A 15646-nucleotide genomic window follows, 5' to 3' on the forward strand; every position below is an offset into this window, starting at 1 on the left:
CTCCCTGAGCAGGTCTCATGCATGGCAAACCAGATCACTGCGGGAAGCAGCTGCTGCTGTGTGTCAGGGCAGTGCTCCCTGCCAGCCTGTTCCCTCAAAACTACCCAGAAAGTCCATGGAAGAGGAGCTTTCAGATGGTAGTGCATGTCCTAGAGAAAGGTAGCTGTGCAATTTTAATCATAGAATGGTCTGTGTTGGAGAGGACCTGAAATATCATCTCATTCCAACCACCCTGCCTTGGGTCTGTCCTGCCCTTCCACCAGACCACGTTACTCCAAGCCCTGTCCAACCTGGCCTTAATACATTCATTGATTCAGTGGTTGCACATGACATCTCATTTCCAGTCTCCTGCAAGTCTGGTTCCACCCTCTCCCAGTCTCAGCCCATCCCATCTCTTGTGCTCCCTGGCACAGATATCCTGGCTGATCCTCCTACCTGGGGGCTGCCCAGTCCAGATCTCGGACTCCAAGTCCCCTTGGCCTCACCCAGCTCTCACTGCAATCTCTGCCCAGCTATTTTCTTTCCTAGCCCTCATCAGCTGCTTAGAGGAAGGTGTGAGATCCCACAGCATTCATCCATGGGATAATCTGTCCCCCCATGAAGCTTCTTCCTGGTCAGAAGGGAAGTTGCTTGAGGCTGGAAGAGCCTTAAACCCCTTTGCTCTACTTCAACAACACATTCTGGTCCTGCTTCTTTGTTGGTGATTCATCAGGTTTGTAAGTCATGGCAGAGTTTGTTCTCAATGACTCCTGGTGACAGGGAGTTCCCCAATCCAGCCCAGTGTTGTAGGAAAAGGGATGGAAATGAAAATTGGAAATGAGTAATAGGGGTTTGTTTGTTTGCTTAAACCATAAACCCAGAGCTGAGGGACTTGTTGAAGGCTGGGCAGCACTCATGACTTCCAGGCAGGGATTTTCCTGCTGCCAACCCAACCTGCCTGTTGAGCTGCCTTGGGATTTGGGACAGACCTGCATCCAGGAGCTGGGCTGAGCTACAGAGACTGGTGACAGAGCAGCCTGAAAAAGTTTGGAAAGAACAAGTCGTGCTGGGAGCATTAAAATGAATAATTAAGGCTTGGATTCCTTCAGGGAGGAAAAGAATTTATTGCTGCTCTTTTCTCTAGCCAAGGGGGATATTTGTTACTGAGTTGTGTGTTTTCAGACAAGACGCAAATGTGGTTTAGGGGGCTGGGGATGAGGGGATTTTTTCTTCTACCTGGATAATTCAGCTTCACAGTGGGATGTTCTGGGCTGGTTACACCACTGGCTTGTTCCTTAGGGTCTGTACCAAGAGCTGCTGCTTCGTTTCAGTACTCCTCAGTCACTTTTGCCTTTAGAAAACAAAAGTGCTGAGAAGGGAATTCTCCCCCTCCCTCTGCTTCAATGTCTTGACATTTCCACATGCACAAGGTACCCAGCAGAGCAACCTGGGCCCAGCTTGGCTTGCACCAGCACAACTATCACCTACAGCAGCCTTGTTCCAATTCCCACCACTGGGAACAGGGCACAGCCTGGGCAGATGCTCTGTCTTATTTTCCTCCTTGGTACCTCAGGCTTTCAGTTACACCAGTGTGAAATGGGAATTAAATGCAATGAGCTCTAACCAATAGACAGGCTGCCCACTGCGAGGAGACAGGTTGCACAGCAGTGGACAGTCATGCCCAAAAACCTTAATAAATGGAGCATTTTCAGTTTCAGCTGGGTCATGATCTAAGAGTTTAATAGCTTTATAAACCAGAAGATTAAAAAAAAAGGTTTTTCAGTATTTTTAATTAGTGGTTTTTTTTCTTTGAGTGCTTATAAAAAAGCAAGTGTTCTTCAACATGACTGAAGGAGACCCAGTCAGAGCTCCAGGAGCTGGCAGAGTGCAGATGAAAGGGAATACAAAGCTACTGGCTATCATTAAAATAAATTAAAAAAATAAAAATAAAACCATCACATTTACAGCAATTCCACCCAAGCACTAAAAATGTATTTTTTGCTGTTAACAATATAGCAGAAACACCTCTTGTTGTGGCAGATAATGTCTGGAAAAGGCCATGCTTTGTTTAAAAGCTGGACATGCAGCAAGAGCAAGAGATCCCTGTTTAGCCAGGCTTCCAAATCTTCTGTAGCCCAGCTCTGGGTGGTGGTTCTGCAGTGTCTGCAGTGAGGCCACACATCCCCTGTGTGCTGTGATTGCAGCTGGCCACACAGTGCCTTAGCCCTGGCCCCCATCCCTGCACAGCTGGTGGCCCAGGTGTGTTTCCTCCTTGCTTTGTCCACAGGTGACATTCTCCACACAGACATGGGACATTCCACAGCCACAGCCAGCTGGAGTTTGCTGTTGTGTGTCCTGTGTAGAGATGTTCCTCCAGTGATTTTAAAGTGGTCAGCAGTAATTCTGTACCTGCGTTGATGTTCTGGTCTCGCTCCTCTCTTTGCTCTGCAGGAGAATCCTTGAGCTTTGCAGATGATTTGCTCTCTGGCCTGGCAACCTCCTGTGTGGCAGCGGGTCGGAGCCACGGAGATGTCCCTGAAACCAGCCTCTACTCAGTCATTTTCAAGTGCCTGGAACCAGATGGTCTGTACAAGTAAGGAGAGACACGTGGGGAGCTGCTGGGGGCAAGGAGGGGTCTCCAGTGCTGTTATTGAGTTGTTATTGACCTTTTTGGTCATCACTGTGTTACACCAGACACGGGGCAAGTGGTCAGACTCTTCCTGATGCTTTGGGTGTTACTCACAGCTGGTGAAATGGAAATTCAGTGTCTGCCAGTGCAGTGCTGGAGGCACTGGGAGTCTGTGGGACACTCCAGGATAACACCTGCTTTCACCATTGTGGGTTTCCAGGTCCATGCCTGGTGGACAGGGTTGTCTCTGATGGATGAACTAAGCTGTAGTGGTCAGAATGGAGCAAGTTGCCAAGTGTGTGGTGGGATGAAATAGATGTCAAAAGTGTGACAGGTGTTCATTAGTTGCTGTTTCTCTTAGTAGGACATACATGTTTCTCTTAGTAGGACATACTTCAGAGAGACACCAAACCCTTCTGCCCACTGCCCACATATTGTGGACATTTACTCTTCTGAGATACTTTCTGGGGTTTGAATTTTCTGTTTGAATCTTGTGGATTAATGAGTTTCCAGAGCAAAGGGATAATATTGAGAACTGAATTTTAACTTCTCTTTTAGAAACATTTGGACAGGGTCTGGGCTTTCCAATCTGGCTCATTAGCCAGGGCATCCTCTGTCTTGGGAGGGATATCAGGAGTCAGATCAGTAAGAGAGGAAAAATAGAGCAAAGAGGCAAGGAGACAGAGGAGAGACAGAGTGAGCAAGAGAGAAACACCCAGGGCTTAATGTCAGAGTGACTGCAATAATTAAAACACATTTTGTAGTGAGTAATGAAACTTTTTATGGGACCACAAAAGCATTTAAAGTGAGAGCTGGCAAATAGTCTGTCAGCGAGAACTTTTTAAGACCTTGATTAATACTTTCCCTCCACCGCCCCCCAGTTAAGTATGTTGACAGCCTCCAAAGCCTTTATTGCACATCCCTGGAGCAGGGCTGTCTCCAGGAGTGGGCTCCAAGTGATACCTCTTGCCATTTAATAATATCAGACATTTTCTTGTTGAATATCTATAATGCATAAATATAATTATTTATATCTCTGGGAACTGGGCTGCTCTGAAGAGGTGCCAGGGAGAGGCTGGAGCAACCACAGAGCTTGCTAGTAACCCAATGCCCATAAAACTGGCCTGTTGTGAGCTCTCAGCTCCCAGCTGCCAGGGGCACTGGGAGAGGGAAGAGCCACTGGTTTTGATGGAGGCTGCTGCCGTGGTGAGCACACAGAGCTGGGAGCCAGCAGGTCTGGCTCTTGGGCAGCCTGGGCTGCCACGTCATCTTCCCCATCAGCCAGGCAGGGGTAATTGCACTCACCCACCACTTCAGGGGCTCTGTGATCGAATTCCTGGTGTCTGCAAAGGGCTGGGAGAGCCTTGGGTGGAAGGCAGAGGGCTTTGTCCAGGGTTTTGTCATCCCTGTAGTCAAAGCCAGTCTTCTGCTTCCCAGCCCCAAGGCACATTGCCACGAGGTGGTCAGCAGAGCCCTGGGCGTGGCTCCTGCTCTGTGCGTGCCCCTGGGCAAGAAACAGCAGCTTTTGTGGGGAGCCAGGGCTGCAGGCAGCCAGCAGGCAGCTGTCCCCTGGCACCAGGGAGCTCTGGAGCTTGTCCTGTGTGGGGACAGGCCCCAGGGTGATGCACAGCCCTGGCTCTGTCCCATGGCTAATGCTCAGCAGGGCTTGGCTCTCCGCTCCCAGGGCGGTGCATGCAGTGCACATGGATGGGCACATGTTCCTATGGGCACCTCTGGGGCACAGAGCCCTGTTCCTGGGCATCCAAAAACATTGCATGTGGGCACACCACAGCACCCCCTCCTCGCTGGCTGCTGCTTCCTGCCCCAGCTCGTGGCATGGGCTGATAAACCCCTGCTCCACTGCTGTGGGTCCTGCCTGCCCAACACACCCCCTCTTGCTCCAACCTGGGCCCTGCCCAGCATGTTTACTGAGCATTCTCAGATACACAGGCAACCCCATTAAATATTCCTCTGCTCAGATGTCCACATGGTTGCAACACAACGTGAAGAAAGCCAGAGCAGTGAAATGTGAGGCTAACGCTGCTCTGCGCCCGCACAGACAGAACAACAACACAAACACGGGCACGGGGTCATTTCTTAAATTGAATTTCTTCTGCTTGTTTCATTCGTTTCTGTGGAAAAATAGCTATCTATAATAGCTCTGGGCTGGGTATAATCCTGATTATAGCCACTCGCAGGGCTCTGGGCTGTTCTCTAGGCTGGGAGGTAAGCACACAGTCTGCAGCATCAGAGCTCTTCAAAAACAAATTATTTGCTTCTGCAGTAGTCTGAGGGTATCACATAACCCTAGCAAGGGGACTGGGAGGTCATGGAAGTCTCCTCTGCCCTGTAAATGTGTCGAACATCCTGTCCTTTTCTTCTGTAGTACCTACAGCAATTACACTCTGCTGTGGACCATTCATTTGGAGTACTACCAGCCTGAGATCAAAGCTGGGCTGGAGTATGAAAACAAACCCAAAAATGTTCTACAAGCAAACAAATAAACAAAGTCTGATTGATTCCTTTGCTTTTAAGACTTCTGTAATTCCAAAACATAAATGAACAAAAGGAGAACTAATTTCTTTGTCCTTTGCAGTTTCAGTCTGAGGAAAATATGTTGCCTGTCAGCCCTTTTCTTCCCCTTGCCTTTAACACATTGGGGCTAAGATGCCAGTCCCTGCACAGAGGGTTTTCCAGGGCAAGTAGATCATGTCAGCAAAGACACATGCTCCAAAGGCTGGTGTACACATGTGGGCACCCTGCCAGTGTGCCACACACAGGTGCCCATCCATGGAGATCCATGCTGCATTCATGGGAATGTACTCCCAGGGACCTATGCATGGGTACCAAGGATGGTCCTTGAAGGCTGTTGAGTTTTGTTACAGTTCTTAAAAAGCAGAAATCTTATATTCTTGTGAAATGGAGAAGGTATTGCTCTCCCTTGATGCCAGCTGGACCAGAGCTGTCTGTCAAGCTTCCCCCCAGGTGGATCTGGAAGAGGATGAGGTGAAGAGGGCAGAGGGAGAGATGTTGATGTGTCTGTGAAGTGCTCACCTTGCATGGACCAGCCAGCCTGGACAGCAGCCAGTGCCATTCAGATGGATGGTTTGGGAGCCTTGGGAGCATCAGACTTTGACAGGCAGCTTGTGATGAACCAAAAACAAAACAACAGTGAGGAGGAAGGGCTCTGGCTTGTCTCAGAGATCAAACTCAGCTTGCAGGACTGAGCACCCCACAAACCCATCCAATCTCTTCACTGTGGAGGCAGGAGCTTCCCCTGTGCACCCCACAGCCTCCCTGAGCCTTCAGCCCAGCTCACCCATCTCAGCTCTCACCCCATTGCTCGGGGAGTGCCTGGGGATGCCTCATGGCTGAGCTGTACCTGCTTGGCTACCAGAAGGCAGCTTTGCCAGCCCAGCACGTTTGCTTCAGATACTTGGGGAGACACCAAGTATCCCTCAGCCAAAAAGGGAAATGAAAACCCCCTCCAGCTCCTCATTGGAGCTGCAGTGCAAAGACACCAACCTCTTCCCTGTGCCACAGATACTATAATTATAGATTAGATTAAATCCCAATGTTTCACTTTATTTACATTCCTGACCTAGCCTATTCATTTCCAGTGTTTGTGCCAAGAATCAGCACAAAATTTACTGGAAATAATATGGAAGTCATCAGGATTCCTTCCAGAGCCTTTCCTTGGAGTGTGTTCATATGCTGTGAAGAAGCCTTGTCTTTACATTCCCTTTGCTGGCTCGGCTGGGGTTTCCCCAGGGTGATCATGAACCAGCCCAAAGGCTCTGGGAGAGCACGTTCCAGGGGTGTTGGAAAGGTGGAAACCTCTTCCTAGGGGCTGAAGATTGAGGACTGCTGTTGGAGGGAAGGGGATTCAGTCAGAGCTCAGAATGACAAAACGAGGCTCCCATCTGCAGCCAGGACCCACCAAGTCCTGCCCAGGCAGTGTCACCCTCTGTAGGGTCTGCAGGCCATCGACAGCATGGCCAGGCTCAGCCTGGGATAACATGGAACATCCCTTTTGGGTGAACTTAAGGAAAAAGGCAGAGGTGTGGAGCAGGGAGAGCCCATCAGAGCATGGAGAGGCAGGGGCTGCAATCCACAGGCTGAATGTGCTGAAGGAGCTGGCCCAGAGCAAGGCTGATTAATGCAGAGTGACCTCTGCCGTGTGCATGGCTGGGATAAAAGTGGAACAGAAAACCCTTGGTGCTCAAGAGTGTGCTCATGCTGGCAGCAGTCCCCTGCTCCTTATATGATGCTAATTGTTGTTGTTGGTCTTTCGTCAGGAAGACACGTGAGTGAGCTCTGGAGCAATCAGAGACGGATCCCAAATAGCTCCGTGGCATGGGTTAAAACACATCTGTTACAGCCCTTGGCCAGGTCCCCTGTGTGCACAGGAGCTGTGCTGCTTCCCTGAATCCACCTCTCCCCTTCCGCCTGCTCTCCAGCTTCCCAAAGCTGACTGGTGCAGGGCTGTAGTTTCTCCTCAGGCATTCCTGGCTTGCAGAAGCTCAAACAAGGCAAGTCAGGAGCTGATTTGGCTAAATCCTAAGCCTGCACTCCAAGTGCAGGCTCATTTTTTGTCTGCACTTTGGGGTTGTGGCAGGGCCAGGCTGCCCAAGTGCTGGCTCAGGTGTGTGGTTGTTTTTGCTTTAGTGAGTCCAGCACAGAACCCTCTGGGCTCACCTGGGCTGTGTGTGGATCACTGGCTTGCAGGGGAATTGGCCCCATGAAAGATGGGCTCTACAGGGAGCTTAGGGGCTCAGCAGAAGGGTGTAATCTCTGCACTCATTTCCATGAAGTCTCATTTATGGAGGTGGGTTGTGCTCCTGCTGAGGCTCCAGCATCAGGAGGATACACATCTAAAAACCACATGGCCAGTCAAACCTGGGGGCTCTTCCCAATTTCACCATTTCCTCTGTGGAGTGTTTTAATGAGATAATTTAATCTCTCTTCCATCATTGCCTGTTTAGCTGTCCCCTTTAAAACCTCAGGGTTTAATCTCTCTCGTGCTGTCCTTGTGTCCTGGTGGCTCAGATCAAGGCCTCCAGGTGCTGCTGCAGTGTTGCTATGCTGACTGTTTGCCATCACCCTTCTAAAAGTTGTGTTTGTACCTGAATTTTCCTTCTGATCTATCTCTGCCACCAGTGCTCAACCATCTGGGACAGATGTGGAGTCAGGAGAAGCCTTTCTCTGACCTCAGCAGAATCTTCTTTAGTATCTGCCAAGTGTATGGGTATCTCACACCTTTTTTGCTGAAAGACTGGGTTTTCCCTCCCAAATTCTCTGCTTCTGCTCATACCTCATGCCACAGAGAGCAACAGAACATCTTTGCTGCCTACCATGGCCATCTCCTCTCTGCCCCTTCCTCAGGCCAATAAAACTGAAACAACATTTTTGGTTTTGTTCCTAAAAGCTGCCAGCATCTAAATCCCAGATCTGTCCCAGGCCCATTGACATTGTCCCTCTGGAGGGGGCTGGAGGAAGGCTGGCAGTGATATAGTGAGGAAGAGGAAGGAGGAGGAGGAGGAGGAGGAGGAGGAGGAGGAGGAGGAGGAGGAGGAGGAGGAGGAGGAGGAGGAGGAGGAGGAGGAGGAGGAGGAGGAGGAGGAGGAGGAGGAGGAGGAGGAGGAGGAGGAGGAGGAGGAGGAGGAGGAGGAGGAGGAGGAGGAGGAGGAGGAGGAGGAGGAGGAGGAGGAGGAGGAGGAGGAGGAGGAGGAGGAGGAGGAGGAGGAGGAGGAGGAGGAGGAGGAGGAGGAGGAGGAGGAGGAGGAGGAGGAGGAGGAGGAGGAGGAGGAGGAGGAGGAGGAGGAGGAGGAGGAGGAGGAGGAGGAGGAGGAGGAGGAGGAGGAGGAGGAGGAGGAGGAGGAAGAGGAGGAGGAGGAAGAGGAGGAAGAGGAGGAGGAGGAGGAGGAGGAGGAGGAGGAAGAAGAAGAGGCATGTAGGGGTTATTTTGTGGGGTATTGCTGCTGGGGGAGTGTGCCAATATAGGATTCTTCCTGGGAATGACAGTGGGGTGGGGAGGAAGATTTTGTCCTCTTTGCCTGTTGGTAGACAAATGAATCTTTACAATTCCACCTTTTTCCCATCAGCAATCCCATATCACCAACCCCTTTTAGTCACAGAACTTGGAGAATATTCCTTTTCCTGACTGTGTAGAAACCTAATGCTGCTCCACATCCAAGTCTTATCTCATGGACTAATGGGAGAGGGAGTACAAGGGCTGTGATATAAATATCAACACGGGCGTTGCTGGCTTTGATTTGCTCTAAGCCAGCCAAACTTGCATCGTGCTACTGCCTTGGAGCCATTTGTTTTGTTCATCAGGTCTCCATGGTGCAGAGCACCCTCATCCAGAAGGCTGGAAAGCTGAGGGCCATGTTGGTTTGATTCTTCCAGCACAGTGTGAACACACTCCAGTTCCAGGACACAAGGAACACGGGACACATCCTGCTTTTTTTATCTTGTAGAGAAGAGGGGAGTGAGGAGAAGGGAAAATGTCCTTGTTGGCCGTGTCCAAGCAAGGGAAACTGGAAGAGAGAGGTGTGACATGCCTGGAGCTGCAGAGCTGAGCAGAGGTGAGGGCTGGCCATGCTCACATTTCACAGAAGCCCCACTTCAGGAGAACACTTAGGAGAATTGCTTTTTTGGTCAGGTGATTATGAGATGCTCCCTGCAAAGAATTGTATTTTCTTCCTAATTTCCTTGTGCAGTCTGGGACTCAGGTATCTGAGAGTGGGAAGTTTGACAGCTGCCCTGTGCCCATAGCAGCTCAACCTGATATTTCCAGACAACTCAAGATTTGGGCTTATTCAAGCTTTAAGGAGTGACCAAAAGCAGCACAATTCTGTCCCCAAACATGCCCGAGGAAGGAGGTGACCAGCTCCTGTGCTGCCCAGGTGTTCAGTCACTACTGAGCCCACAGGTCTTATCTGAACCAAGACCATCCCCACAGCCCAGGGGTCAGTCAGCTCAGACAGACTCTGGGTGGGACCCAGATCCCCAAAGGTGGAGATATTTGACAGTGATACTTCTCTGAATAAAAGGATAAGTCACAGGCTAATCCTACCTGCCCATCCTTTTGCCCACTCTCAAAAGCAAAGTTTGGATGCCATGAGCTACAAGTTTTGTCCCAGCTCAGCCCAGCAATGTGCATTTCTCTCCCATATGGCTCCACGTCCATAAAACTAGTCAAACTGGGTGGTTTTTGTTTCATTTTTCCAAAGGACACCTGCAGCACATCCCAGCCCATCCTTTTCTTGTAACAACAACAGCACAGAGAGTCCTTCACCAGCCTTGCTTCCCAGAGAACACTTTGTTATTTTCATTTTCCTTTTGTTTGTGTGTTATTTGTTTTAAAAAAATAAATCTCTTTTAATCTCTGACTTGTGCAGAACATTACATCAGTAAGCACCCACCTCCTGATCATGCCAAAGTGGACTTTATCAGCACAAAGTGACCTCTCCAGCTCTGCCACCCCTTCTCCCCCTCAGGGCCATGGCTCTTTCCAAGAGAAACAGGGAGTTTCTGCAGGGAGTTTGTCACAGGGGGACTGCAGGCAATGGAGCCCCTGCCCAGATCTCAAACAGCCTTTAATTTATTCCTTGGGGTTTGAGTTGTTTCCCCCTGCCTGTGTTTGCAAAAGGAGCCAGTAAATTGAGACATCTCCATTTTGGGAGCATCATGTTCAAGGCTTCACCATCAGAGCCACAGCTCCTGTTGACTTCAGCTGAATCTGTGACATAGTAAAACAGACATCAAAAAGTTACCTCAAAGTAGCTGCTTCTTCCTGAGTTTTCCCACCTGTAAAACATGTATTAAACTGAGCCACACCCTTTGCTGGGCTTCCAGTTCAGTGAGGAGATCAATAGTAAAGTGGGAGAAAAAGCTGAGGAGCATCTCTGCTGGCCTGCAGAAATGACAACCATGTGGGGAGGTGGGGCTTGCTGTGGGTGATGCCCTGTGCTGAGCTGTGGCCCACTGGTCTCTGCTTGGTCACCCCCATCTGCTGCCACTCCCAAGGATATTTCCTTGGAGTACCTTCAGAGCAATTGCTCCCATCACATGTGCCCTCATTGCTCCTGGTCACCTCACACACACACACTTGCTTCCCTCATCAGGAACGAGATAAATTTGATTATACAGCAATATGGTTTCTGTTATGAGAAAGGGAAAAAATACCCTGGCTCTCACTAAAAACCCTTGGAGCCAAAGCTTATGTCATGATGTAAAATTTCTAAAAAAAATTAAAAAAAAAAAAAAAAAGTGGAAAAGTAGGGTCTGTGGATGCTGGTTGTTCAAGCATCCCACAGACCTGGATCCCAGATGCTAGATGGAGGGGTCAGTAGGGTCCTGTTTGCACTGGATGGAGTTGGGTGTGGAGACACTGCCCTGGCAGGATGGGTGTGATGGGAGCTCAAAGCTGGGTCACAGGGACATGCTTGTCCAAACACCTGGGCAGTGAGCTGGGCTTGGACACATCTTGCCACATCTCTGGGCTGTCATACCCCTGGATCAGGGTCTGTTGCTTGTCTTCCATCTTTTCTCCTCTTGATTTTTGCCAGGGAAGCCATAGGACAGCCCATGGCAGCAGCAACCTGAGCTAGGTCGGGAGTATGGCACTTTTCTCCTTCCTTCTGAGCATCTCCCACTTCCCTGCAGCTACAGGAGGGGCCTCCCCTCCTAATCTCATTGCACAACCCCAACCAGAAGGGCTGGGATACTTCCATGTTTTCCTTCCCTCTGGTTTGTATCATTGCAACATCTCAGTCTTCCAGCCTTTCTGGGCAGGGTCTGTGGGGATGTGTCCTGCACACCCCAGTTTCTCACATGGGGCAGGGGATATTGGGGAGGGCTGGTTGGTCTCCAGGACACCCACCCCAGGCTGCTGGGGAAACCTCTCAGACAAAGCAACTGAAACCAAAATATTTCTTCAGTGTTTGGACATGTCACTGCTGATGCAAGGGGAAGGATTTCAAACCATTTCAGCTGCCACAAGTTGTACTCTTGGCCCTCCATTGCAGGGTGGTCTTGGCCCCTCGTGCCTCTCCCCTCTGGGTCTGAGGGCTTTGTTAGGTTGGTGGATGTTTGGTGGTGTTGCATCCCCATGGGTGCTGCCCTCCCGAGGGTATGGAGGTGGATGGATGAGAGTCCCTGTCCAGATCTCAAATGGCCTTTAATTTATTCCTTGGGGTGCAAGCAGGGTGCATTTCTGTCCATGATCTTTATAGCCTTGGACCTGGCACTGGGACATCTCACTTTGCTGAGGGTCTGTCCTGTCCCACAGCAGGTACCTTAGTGCTACCCAACAGCCCCATAAACACTCCACCCATCCCATAACCCTACTCCATAGCCCACAGGCAAAATCGTGGCCAGATCCCGGTGTAAGCAGCCTCTGGGTGTGCAGATGAATTTAGAGGTGGAGCAGTGTGGGATCGTGTGGCTGCTTAGACCCACACTGGCAGGTGAAGCAAACTGATAAACTCTGGGTTTTCCACGTTGTTGCAACTGAGAGCACAGAGGATGTCCCAAACACTGCTGAAGCCCAGCAGTGCTGCACCTGGAGTCCCCCTCGGCAGCTCCCCTTGTACCTCCCTTGCCAGGCAGCAGCTTGCAGTGACCCCTGTGGCTTTTCCATTACCTATCCAAACCCTCCTGATCCCTGCTCCAGCAGAGCCACCCCAGTGAAGAAGAGCTCCAGAAGAGCCACCCCACCCCACAGCATGAAGCCCACCCCATAGAATGAAGCCCATGGGATGAAGCCCACCCCACAGCATGAAGCCCACTTACATCACCCCACACACAGCTCCTGAGCTCTCCCAGGCCACCTCCAGCTCTGGGCTCTGTCCCTGCCTCGTACCTGCTGCCCTGCCACAAGCTAAATTGTTTTCCAAGTGGAAACATGAGTTGAAGGATTAACTCCACAAGGGCCTTTCCCTGCAATGCACCGGGATTAAATATTTATGTTGGCAAAAAGCATGTAATGGGCAGCTCCAGATCAGAGATAATGAAATTGGGGTGTGTGGAGAAAGCAGGGGGAGGCAGGGGCTTGCAGGAGCAGACGGGAGAGGGACCCAAGTGGGTTGAAGTATGTGTGCCTGGGCGATTACTTTTGGTTTTATTAATACCCCACCTGTTTGTGGGGGAGCCCCAGCACCACTGCTGGGAGCTCTGCAGAGCACAAGAGAGCACAGAAAGCAGCCATTCCCATTCCTTGTGTGCACACCAGCATCAGGCAGGAGGAATTGTCACCCAGGTGGCTTTCACCTGCAGCCACCTGAAGTGAGGGGGGGCAGGCACTGTCCTGGAGGAGGTGGCTGGGTGGGGGGAGTAGGGATGAGACCCTCTCTTTGTCATGTGCAAATGATGCACAATCCTAAATCATTAAGAGCAGTGATATAGGATCCCTGGCTCTTCCAGACTGCTGCAGTCAAGGTTATTTACTGGTGGCTGTATCGGATCAGGCAGCAATGTGGTTTGGATTAGAGGGAGGTTCCTGATCAGCTCAGGAGAAGGCTCATGGCAGCAACCACAGCATGAGCAGGAAGGTCTGTGAGAGAATCCATGGTGGATGTTAGGGAAGAGCCCTGCCAGGATGGGCAGCAGGGGAGCACAAGGAATGTGGCAGAGGGGAGGTGGTGCAGGAGGGAAGACCTTCCTCTGCTGCAGGAGGATACAAGCAGTGCATGCAATGGCAAAAGCTGCTGCTCTTTCTCAACTCATCATTTTTATGAGACAGCAACATCTCCCTCTTTCCACCCAACAACAAATATCACAGGAGGCAGCACAGGGGCGGTGGGAGTCCGTGGGACCCCGGCCAGTCTCTAGTCTCCAGGGAGGTTTGAAACGAGGCATGAATGGAGAGAATGGAAATCCACTGGCTCCCAGGCCGGCTCTGCTGCGGGGGGTCCCTCGCTCACGATGACAGCGCTGCCTCTCATAAACACGCATTTCCTCATCCCCATTTGTTTCTCTCTCTTGTGCAATCTCTTGTACCAGACGGGGATGGGAGTGAGTCCCACTGGTACGTGAATGTGTTACAAAAAACCTTCCCACCCTGCCACCAACGAAGTACTGAGAAAGAACAACAGGGTTTAAAAGGAAAAAAAAAAAAAAATAGAGAAAGAAAAAGAAAGATGGGCAGCTGGATGGATTTGCTACTGGCCATGACTTATTGTTCTGAGTGTAAACTCAAGAGCATGGCTGTGCTGGTAGGTTGCAGCATCAACCAGCACTCAGAAGCCCCACTGCCCTTGGTGCTCTGCATCCCTCTGGGAAATGGATGCTCCTTCCCCAAATAATTTTCCTGGATGGAAAACTTGTGACAAAAAAAGAGGCAAAGTAACTTGACTGCAATCACATAGTGCTGAAATTAACAGATATCCCAGCTCCAACCTGTCCAAGACCATTCCTTGTGCTTGGTTGTTTTACTTGGGGTGTGTGAGCAGCACTGCTGCTGCCAGTCCCTGGGCATGGACCAGGCTGCCCTTCCCAATCCACACTTCTGGGACAGAGCACAGCTGGGGTGAGCTGTGACACTGAGGTGTGGGAACAAAGGCAAGTCTCGCCATCAAACACATCTCCTGGACTGGTGGTGGAGGTTAGAAGGTCTCCTGGACCTGGGCTTCTGGAGCAGAGATAGAGGATCAGCTAAAGCTGCAGGGAGTTACAATCCTTCCCTGCAGAGTGAAAAACAAGGGAAGAAACCTGCAGGGAGCTATGTCTCTGGAGCAGCACTTGCAGGAGAGCAGGGCTGGCTCCACACCTCTGGAAGCTCCCAAGTACAGTCACTGACAAGGGGCTCTCCCATGGCACAGGACAGGTCTCCAGTCCTGGCTTCTGGGGTAGCAGGACTCCAGCTCTGTGATGGTTGGCTGTATAGCCATCATTTCAATAAAGAAATGATTAAAAGAGGGTGGGGAAGGGGGGGAAAGAAAACCCCAAAACATCTGTTTTACTTCAAATCAGGGAAGATTCCTTTGCTTGCAAGGAATGTGTAAATCACGCCGGGCTGGGAGATGTGCACAACCCTGCCTGAAAGCTCCTCTGCACTTCAAACGAATTCTAACATGCTTACTGGGATTTTGTTTTTATTATTTGTTTTGGGCCCCCCTTCCCCTCACCCCCCCCCCCCCCCCCCCCATCCTGCCCTCCACCCTCCCTGTCTGCCTGCTGGACCTGTGAGAAAATCCTGCTCACTGCCAGTTCTTGTCCTGTGCCCCTGGATTTGGGGGCTTTGGGGCACAGGGACGGTGGGCACTGCAGATCTGGCTGGCATCTTTCTGGCTGGCACAGAGCATCCCTGTCTGCCACCATCTCCGTGCCAGCACTGAGGCCATTGCAGGGCCCTGTTGGCTGCCCCTGAGCTCCCAGAGCCCAGCTGGAGTTTGTCTCATTGGGATGCTGCTTGGGGAGCTCAGAGGGTGCCCCTCTCCCATGTGTGTTATTGCTGGGCTTTGTTTGGTACTGCTGCCTGTGGAAGGTGAAGCCAGGGCTGGCCAGTGGTGCTGGGGACAAACCCAGTGGAGACAGATCAAGAGCTCTGCCCTCAGGGGTGCACAGCCACCTCCCTGTGCCAGCTCACTAAGGTGACTGTCCCTCAGGCCCAGGACCAGCTCTGCTCCCTGCAGTCAGTGCAGCCATTGCCTTTCTTCTGTAGCAGGGGGCCCTACTGTGGTGCCTTTTATAAGAACAGTCAGCCATCAACTTGCTTGCCGTGGACCACCCACTGCTCCTCAGATGACACTGCCTTTTGAAGTCACTACCAGCCCGGGCTGGATTTCAACCAGCAGTCCAGATGGAAGCCAAGCCCCCAGGAGAATGAGAACAAGCCCTACCAAGGGGATCTCCAGGGGTAGCACGCTGTGGAGTGTCTGGTTCTTGTTTAGAGGGACTGTGAGGTTGGGAGGAGCAAAGATTTCCCAATTTGCCAGGGGTCACAACCTTCCTCTTGTCCATGTCCCCAGGGCCGGTGATGGCCAAGCTCTGCAGAGTGTTGGTAGGCTGAGCAGCAGGGATGGTTAGCTG

The 15646-nt window shown here is 51.1% G+C and overlaps 1 protein-coding gene across 2 annotated transcripts in view; it reads left to right on the forward strand.

The window, feature by feature from the left end:
* ASTN2 (astrotactin 2) overlaps nucleotides 1–15646 on the forward strand; it is a 326876-nt gene that overhangs the window by 293252 nt on the left and 17978 nt on the right. For both annotated transcript variants that reach the window (XM_059864813.1, XM_059864814.1), the window contains one exon: nucleotides 2431–2572. In XM_059864813.1, coding sequence (XP_059720796.1) covers nucleotides 2431–2572 — 142 coding nt within the window. The remainder of the gene's footprint in view (nucleotides 1–2430; nucleotides 2573–15646) is intronic.

This window comes from Haemorhous mexicanus, chromosome 21, assembly GCF_027477595.1.
Source record: "Haemorhous mexicanus isolate bHaeMex1 chromosome 21, bHaeMex1.pri, whole genome shotgun sequence".
Lineage (NCBI taxonomy): Eukaryota > Metazoa > Chordata > Aves > Passeriformes > Fringillidae > Haemorhous > Haemorhous mexicanus.